Below are 9,131 nucleotides of genomic sequence, written 5' to 3'. Positions count from 1 at the left end.
CTCGGTACCCTCGCAGTGTAATTAAACCTTCCATTGAAATCGTGGTTTGGTAGGAGGCACATGGAACTAAACTCGCATGCATCGCTCCTGCCAATCAGAATCTTGCCAATTGACCACGCGTTCACACTGTCAAATTTGATGCCGACGTGGCCGAGACATCTAAGCCGTCAAAGTTTTGATCCACGGTTCAGAAAAGGAATGTAGCTCAGCCGTTGGATCAGGAATAGGCGGGAACTCAACGATCGTGATTACGCAGACGCCTTTTTAGTATTGACTGCTGGGCAAGGCTTCGCCTCTTTCGCATTTGTCAGGGTTTCGCGAGTTTTTCTCCTCGGAGATCCAGATTTTCCCTCAGATTCCGCTCGAGTTTTTCAGGCTTCCAAACACTGTGCAGCTACCTTTCTAAGTTAATATTCTGCTTCGATTTTCTCTGGCTTTTGGTTTGGCTCGTGCTCTCACTGCTGTTATTGGATTCTGTTGTTGGGGTTTTACTCAAGTATTGCGTCTTCGATTACGAGTATCCTCCACTCCAAGTCCGTTTGGTGGGTTTCCATTAAATCGGAAGCGAGGAGGTTGAGCCACTGAGAAATCGCGGAGCGCCTAGCGAATGGTAATTGATATTAGGGTTTTGGGTCGTGTTATACTTTTCTAATGATTATTTTCGGTTTTATTTTCTTTGATTTTAACAAGATAATCGGTGAAGGCGAGCGTTGTTTGTGACGAGAAATATTCAATTCTGTTGTTCGTTGACATTTTCAAGTGGAAAATCTGGGTTTGGGAATTCAGTAGAGTAATCTAATTGTACTTAAAACCATTTACTTTATCCATTTTTTTGTTCATAAGTATGTTGGATTTTTTTTCAACTGGGTAATCTGTCAATTTACGAAAACCCTCATGCGATGGCTTAAACAGGAAAAGACATTCTCATTTAATGGCTCGGTTGGGTTTGGGGGCTATGAAATCAAGGGAACTAAAAGAAAAGAAATTAAATTTGGGATTTGGATGAAATTTATAATTATCTAGTTAATGCTTAAACACAAAGCTCTGGTAGGTAAAGCCTTATTCAGCTATTTCATTTAGTTGAATTTGATTGTTTTCAGTTTGTAGTAACAAAAACTATAAAAATATGATTACAAATGTGCAATTATACACAGATTTTACTCTGTTGTATCCAACAAAGGGTTTCTAAGGTTTTAAATATTGAGGAAGCTGAAAGTATAAGATTTCATGAACGGCCTGAGGGGATAATCATACTCCAATGGTTGATATATGCAGAATTAAAGAGATTTAATCCTATGGTGGCTACAGCTTTTGTAGAGAACAGTCCATGAAACAAATTAAATAAGTGCTTAGAGAAAGTTCTGGCTCTGATTATGGCAAAGAACGATAGGTTTCCTGGAGGATATTATCGTGCTTTTGAGAACCAGGGGGAGTCAGAGGGATCTGGTAGCTCAGGACGAGTTGACATGGAGATTGCTGCTTCAGAAGATTCATGTGTACCCATGAGGAAATGCATCAACTTGAATTCTAATAACCGTGACAGCTTCAGTGTTCCCATTCAAGTTCTTCCTCTATCAAACATCTCTCCCTCTGAAAGGAAGGATTTAGTACTTAGATTGAGAATGGAGCTTGAACAGATTCGGCTCCTTCAGAAGAAGGTTGATTTGCAGAGAACAAATGGTGTTGCCCTGTCATCTTCCAGTGATATTCTCAGTTGCAGCAATGGACAAAGAGGGCATGTGGATAATGCCCGAAAATCATCAGCATTGACCTCTGGACCAGGGAAAAAATTAGAGCCTCTGGGTAACAAGAACCGTGCATGGAACCGGGGAACCTCAGGAAGGTTTGAATCTGCAACACAAGCTTCTGCACCAAGTACTGCAAGTGTGCTTTTGATGAAACAGTGTGAGACACTTCTGAAACAATTAATGTCACATAAGCATGGTTGGGTCTTCAATGAACCTGTTGACATAGTGAAGTTGAACATTCCAGATTATTTTACTATTATCAAGCATCCAATGGATTTGGGAACAATAAAGGGCAAGATAGCTTCAGGTGCATACTCAAGTCCATTGGACTTTGCTGCTGATGTGAGGCTGACTTTCTCTAATGCACAAACTTTCAATCCGCCTGCAAATGATGTCCACATTATGGCTGATACTCTCAGTAGATTTTTTGAAGTAAGATGGAAAACTATTGAGAAGAAGCTTCCAGTGACTAAGACTCAGTCATTACCTGGAAAGTACGGCACTCATGGGGAAATGAAGACTGCTAAGCCAATGCCACCCTCAAAAAAGAGGAAGGTTACTTCAACGCATCATGAAGTTATACAAGAGCCTGTTCAGAAGGTCATGACAGCTGATGAGAAACAGAATTTAGGAAGAGACTTGGAGGATTTGTTGGGAGAAATACCTGTCCAAATCATCGATTTCTTGAGGGTACACAGTTCGAATGGAAGGGAAACTGGGGAGGATGACGAGATTGAGGTTGATATCGAAGCTCTAAGTGATGATACCTTGTTCACTTTGAGGAAGCTTTTAGATGACTATTTGCAAGAGAAACAAAAGAGCCATGGAAAAGCTGAACCTTGTGAAATAGAGGTATTGGTCCTATCCACAAGGAATAAAAAGCTTCTTACTATATTTTGATTATATGTATAACAGGTGCCATGGTTCTCTATTTTCTGTCACAGCTGTTGCATGATTCAGGGCCTAGCAATTCATCCATTCAACCATGCAAAGGTTATTCTCTATTCCATTTGATTGCATATTAAATTGGAAACTTGATATCAACTTTTTACAACAATTTTTTTTTCTTAATTTTTTGTTGTCATTTTTTTCTCATGTATTGCACACTTCTAGGAAATGACCCTGTTGAGGAGGACATTGATATTGTTGGGAATGAAGCCCCTGTCTCAAGCTATCCCCCAGTAGAGATAGAAAAAGATACTGAGCACAGAAGCAGTAAATGTGTTCTTTCAAGAAGCTTCAGTGGTAATTCATCCTGTCCACCATGTGGTTTGTGTTTTTTTTAGTCTTTCATATGTTTTAATTTACCTTTTTCCTTTTTTTTTAATAGATGTACTCATAGAAGGAAACACTTTAATTTCTCCATTAAGAACTATTATTTCAGATGTGAAAGTTTGTTGGGAATGAAATTACTTGCAAGCAGACCAGCATTATCTTGTGTGCCTCATCACCACTTAATGTGCATAATTAGGTGTTTAATCCAATCAGTTTATTTCTCTGCTTGGTATAGTGATATTGGATGGACGTATTATTCAAAGCATCTATTGTTTAGTTCTAATAAACAATTCATGGTGGCTATGTGATGTATTCCATTTTTTACTAATCCACTGCCAATCCAATCCATTCTATCAGCCAATTAACATCATAAGCTAAATGCTGCCTGTTAAAGCCTGCTCATGTTATCAAAGATCCAGTCATTTGCCTAATTCAGTTATAGCTTGCCAAGCTAAGTGAGCTCCCTCTGAATATGGTTTAGATTTACTTGCCTAAATCTTGAAATGCCCTTTCTGATAAATAAAAATAAAAATAAAAATTTGAAATGCCCTTTTTGTTATGCTTCACTACTTCATCTTTAATCAGGTTCTTTAGTTTGTAGTGATTTATATTTAGAGGGTAATAGTCTGATGAATCCTTGTTGAATCTTGTGATGTGATGAATTTAAAATCTCATATACTGTAGGACATGTCATTAACCGATGGAAACTTTTATACAGCCTTTTTCTGATTCCAAAGGAGGAGGCCTAGTTAGCTTTCTCCTCCTCAAGTGATGGTTCCTTGTTTATTTTAAAGGTATATGCTAGAAATTTAGCAAACATTCTTTTCTGATTTTGTAGGATTGTGTTGCTTTTGGTGATTAATTGGTACTTGGCTGGCCTGCCAGCATCATGAATGGAGGAGAATAATATTGTCAATATGTACGCAAATAAATGAGTCTTTTGTTGTCTAAGATGGGATATTCTGGAGAGGGGGTTGTTCTGACCTGAGGCTTGGATAATAATGGGCACTTCCCTTATTTTGATTGTATTTTGGAAATTTTCTCTGTTTAGTTGTATTTGGTAAAATTCAAAGTTCTTTGTGATTTTGTTTGGTTGACAACAGGCATGTTTCACAGGCTGTCAATACTTGTGTGTTGGTATCAAACTACCCCATGTTGCTCACCATGTTTATTGATGACTTAATTTCCTGGATTATCCTCCATGGCTTTAGGATAGAGATTTTGTTGTTGCTACTGCATCCCATTTTATTCATGTTTACATTATTTTGTGGGGTGAGGGAACTGTTAAAATATAGCTTTCTATGCTTTTCTTTTATTGCGTTTTAATTTTTTTTTCCTTTTTTTTTTTGGTAAAATATATTTTGTGAAAACATGATGAACAACATTATTGACTGTACCCTATTTTTTGTTGACCATGAAAAATGTTATTTTCCTTAAATGTGTTTCAAAACCTTATCTAAGGGGCTAAAAGAATGTATTAAAGTGTATATATTTGCATCTGGAAGACATATATGCCATTATGTTGAACTGAATATTCAGAAAGCTTCGTTATGAATTTTAATTTTCCATTATTCATCTATAACTAGCATTCTTTTGCTGCTTGATTTATTCAGTATTGATTAACTATTGTTGCCTTTATTTTTATTAGTATGTGATACAATAACTGTGTTTACTTTGCAGAGCCAGACAATAGCAGTTCTGAAAGTGAACTGGATGGTGCTAGAACTTCAAAACCAGTAAATATATCTGAGGTATGTGGCTATTGGATTAACATGGTAATTACATGTTCCTCATGATAGGAAAGTCACGCATTATAGTGCTTTTATTTGTTGGATTTGGGTGGAGCATGGTTTATTGATGTTAGATGCATGTGAGATTGCAACTTGTAGATGTTTTTTCCCCTTTATATCCTACTTACTCTTCCTTCCTTCTTAGGGACAGGAGTCCTTAGACTCTGGAGCACTTTTAGATGAAAAGACTAGTGCTGGCAATCCATGTGAGGAGAACCGTAAGTCTCTTGTTCATATCCTTATTTTGTGATGCATGTTTTTCAGTGTCTTAATATTAAGAAAGTGGTTTTAGTGTTTGGTTCTGCTATGGTGTTAATCTGGTGGACCCTGGTATGACTTAATATCCCCATGTTCTGACTCAATAAAAGAAAAAAAGGGAAATCCATATCTCATCTCGACTGGATTTCACCAATTGAATGCCTACGAAAAGTGTATTTAACCAAGCAAAGCAATCTGCCTTTGTAACTCTTTGAAATACCCTAAATAGTGGTAACAAATTTGACATGTCCTGGTACATTATTTGAAAATGATATAAATTTTAGAGGGTTCTGGTTGAGTATGATCATATTAGCGTCATGATCGTTAAATGTGTACAACCCATTTAATAAAAGAGTTGTGTTTGAGTTTAATGGTTTAATCCTTTCAACCCTTTTAACGTGTTTGTTTAATGGTGTCAAAATGACACAATTATGACCCATACCATTCATGACTAGTTTAGGCCATAAAAAATTATTTTTTATATTGAAAAATTAGTATAATAAAAAATCCTTATTTTTATTTTTAACTATAAATATCATAAATTAAGAAAATTAAATAACTAAGTGCTTGTTTGGATACATTTCCTATTAAATAATTATAAATATGTTCTCGGATTGGGTTAGGGTGCATGTAAATTGTGCTTCATGGTCCATCTTCGATTTCATTGATTGGTTGGGTTGTAAGTGAGGGTTTTTTTGTTTTTTCTTTTCCTTTGGCCTAGTTGCCTTGTATACTCCGTGTATACTGTCAGGTGTACTTCAGGCTTTCTTAATACAATTGCTTTTACTTATAAATAAAAAATAAATAATAAATAATTAAATTAATTGATATTTAAAAATAATCAATATTAGAACTTAAAATCCAACCAAAATGTATTTTAAGAATATTTTTTTATAAATTTAAAATGTTAAAGAGGTTTAATGTGTTATAATTGTATTAGTATGCTAGAATCATGTTGATGAGTTTAAAAGGTTAAAATCATAGTAATAGCTTATTTGTGCTCATTGTACATGATTCAACTAAACCCATTTATTAAATTGATTAAACCGTAAACTGATTGTGTTGTGTTATCCATGTAATAAAGTGTTAAGAGTCATTTTGATGCAATTATTAAATAGATTTTTATTCAAATAAATTTTCAGTATTTCTTATCACAACATAACATTACTCTGACATGATATGGTCCATTGTCACTCCTAATCTTAAAAATCATTTTCATTAAATATAAAATCCTATCAGAAGGTTTGGAAGTGTGGGATCTGAACACCCCTCCTGTTATTAAGGGAAACAAAAATAGGGAAATTGTTGTCTTTATACAATTAATGGTCTTGCAGTAATGTGGCTTCTCATACATTAGCTGTTAACAATGGAAAAAAATGTTAGATAAACATTGTGTGCTGGTCATGCATCTGACCAAAAGATAATAGCATGGACATATCCTCTGGAATAGTTCTTTATGAAGTTTACTAATACACATTATCTTACAGAATCTGTTAGTGGCGTGGATCAACTTGAGCAGACTTCCCAGCAAAAGCCAAACTATGTTGAGTCAGATAGCCAGCAAGATGGTAAGAGTAAAGAAGAAAATTATTTGCTGTTAGTTTTGGGTACCATCTCACTGATCACCCTGTTTAACATTTTAGGGGAGAGTTTAACTGATAGGCAGGTATCCCCTGCGAAGCTCTACAGGGCTGCTGTATTGAAGAATCGATTTGCTGATACCATTTTTAAAGCTCGAGAAAAGACACTTAATCAGGTTGGTCTCAAATTTGGGCTGCTTGTATACTTGCCTTATTTGTGGCTGTCCATTTGTGAGCATTTACAAATGTAACCTGGTAAAATTTGATCTGGTGAGATCAGGGCGAGAAGGGGGATCCTGAAAAACTGCGCCGTGAGAGAGAGGAACTTGAAATGCAGAGAAGGAAAGGTGGTTTACGTTTACCACTTTGGGGTCTTACTCTTTTGGTTTCCAAGTGAATGGTGTTATATCTGTATATAAGGTGTATTAACATATTTAAAAGCATTCTAAATTATTTTGCTGCGATGTGACCAGAGAAAGCTCGGTTGCAAGCAGAAGCCAAAGCTGCTGAAGATGCTCGAAGGCGGGCTGAAGCAGAGGCTGCAGCTGAAGCTAAGAAGAAGAGGGAACTTGAGAGGGCAGCAGCACGACAAGCATTACAGAAGGTAAGTGAGCATGCGCATATATATGTATATATATATATATATAACACTAGAAGTATTGCTTCCCCCTGCCCCCCACCTGCGGATCTTATTCGAAGTTTTTCTAACATTATGCAGATGGAAAAGACTGTTGAAATTAATGAGAACTCCCGGTTTCTTGAAGACTTGGAACTGCTTAGGGCTGCCCCCGCTGAGCATTTACCAAGTTCTGGAGATGAGACAAGCCCAGATCACTCTCAAGATGGCTTGAGTGGTTTCAGGTTTGTTGGCAGTAACCCACTGGAGCAACTTGGATTGTACATGAAAGTGGATGATGAGGAAGAAGACGGTGAGCCACATAGTCCTCCAGATGTTGTAAACGATGTGGAGGAAGGAGAAATTGATTAGCCGTCTGTTCTGCTGATAGTATCTGGCTTAACTAAAGGGACAAATATAGCATAACTTGATATCAGAAAATCATGCCTTGCACTTCGGGTTCTTCTAATGTTGCATGAAGTGTGGGCAAAGAGCTGTGTTTTCTTGTTTGTGGCCCAGATTCAGACACCATTGCAGACCATTACAATGGAGTGGCACGAGAAGCATAATTAGTAGTCATGGAAAGCTAGCTTGGATTTTTTGTAGTCCACTGGTTTTCAAGACTCGTGGGGTCTCAAGAGGGTAAGGTCATATATTTAAATTGCTGATTAGGTTTCCTCTGTTACAAGTGGGAGAGAGAATTTTGGTGAATCCAAAGGTTAATGGACTCCTATTGGAGTGGGTAATACCGTATGGGTACCATAAGTGTGAGATACGTGCAAAGTGACACCTTTTATTATCACCAATCTACACAGTGATGATCAAATTTTGCCCATAATGAATGGTTTATCAATCTCATCACCCTCCCTCGTTCCAAAATGCTTCTTGTACATCATAGAATTTTTTTTTCCATATCCAGGTTTTACAATGGACCTGTTTGAAAAGGCCTATCAAAAAGTTGTATAATGTATGGGTATCATTATGGCTTCATCCTGTATTTTGACTATTTTCTTTCAAGGGCCTGCACATGTACACACCCTATGGTTAGAAAATGAAGAGGGATAACAATTTTTTTCAAGTTAGTAAATTATTCTTCTATATTTTTAAAATTTATTCTACCTGTTATTTTTATATAAAACATATTTAAGTTACTATTGAATTTTGTAAAATATAAATAATTTTATTAAATAAATGAATTTTTTTTATGGCTTTCCTTTTATAAATATAAAAAATAAAAATGTTATTACTTGTTAATATATTAGTAAAAAAAGAAAAATGCAAAAACGTGTCATGTACATATGTTATTGAAAATAATAATAAATAATATATACTTTATTTCTAAAATATAATATAAAATAAAATCTTAAATAATAGAAAAGATAGATATAGATTTTAATTAAATTTAGTTCTTTTTTGGTTGTTAAGGTGTTTAATAATACTTTAACTCCTCTAATATTTTATTTAAATAACAATTATTATTATTATTATTATCTCATGGAAATGAAAAGTAAAAAAATATGATATATTTGTAAATTTGTTTTTTTGTTATATTTCATATAGCAAAGGTTCCAATTTTTAATATTTTAGTAGGCAAATGCAAAATTATAAATTGAAAGAACCGTTTTTTTTTTTTTTTAAATATATATAGCAAATGTTTCAATATTGATATTCCATTAAATTCAAATTTAATAGGATGGATTGAAATTATTATTATTTTTCAATAAAGTAAACTAAAATTTAGACAAAATCTTGCATCAATGTAAAAAGTATAATTGTACCAAGATTGTGTATAAAGAATGCAATGGAAGTATAAAAAAAATATAATTAAAATATAAAAAATGTGAGTAACATATAAAAATATAAT

At 34.9% G+C, this 9,131-nt stretch overlaps 1 protein-coding gene across 4 annotated transcripts; it reads left to right on the top strand.

Moving 5' to 3' along the window:
* Window positions 1-288: 288 nt before the first annotated feature.
* LOC117930418 (transcription factor GTE8-like) lies at window positions 289-8,257 on the top strand. Of its 4 annotated transcripts, none has more exons than XM_034851079.1 (11): window positions 289-610; window positions 1,391-2,600; window positions 2,693-2,741; window positions 2,862-2,993; window positions 4,704-4,774; window positions 4,959-5,031; window positions 6,559-6,639; window positions 6,715-6,827; window positions 6,932-6,998; window positions 7,125-7,255; window positions 7,370-8,257. In XM_034851079.1, the coding sequence occupies exons 2-11, from the start codon at window positions 1,467-1,469 to the stop codon at window positions 7,637-7,639; spliced, it is 2,121 nt and encodes a 706-aa protein (XP_034706970.1). In that variant the 5' UTR covers window positions 289-610; window positions 1,391-1,466; the 3' UTR covers window positions 7,640-8,257. The 4 variants fall into 4 exon arrangements, with proteins under 4 accessions (XP_034706970.1, XP_034706968.1, XP_034706969.1 ...); XM_034851077.1 differs by having other exon boundaries at window positions 1,309-2,600; XM_034851078.1 differs by having other exon boundaries at window positions 1,276-2,600; window positions 4,965-5,031.
* Window positions 8,258-9,131: the final 874 nt, after the last annotated feature.

The sequence above is a fragment of the Vitis riparia genome, chromosome 14 (genome assembly GCF_004353265.1).
Source record: "Vitis riparia cultivar Riparia Gloire de Montpellier isolate 1030 chromosome 14, EGFV_Vit.rip_1.0, whole genome shotgun sequence".
Classification (NCBI taxonomy): domain Eukaryota; kingdom Viridiplantae; phylum Streptophyta; class Magnoliopsida; order Vitales; family Vitaceae; genus Vitis; species Vitis riparia.
This window is presented reverse-complemented; position numbering and strand designations above follow the sequence as displayed.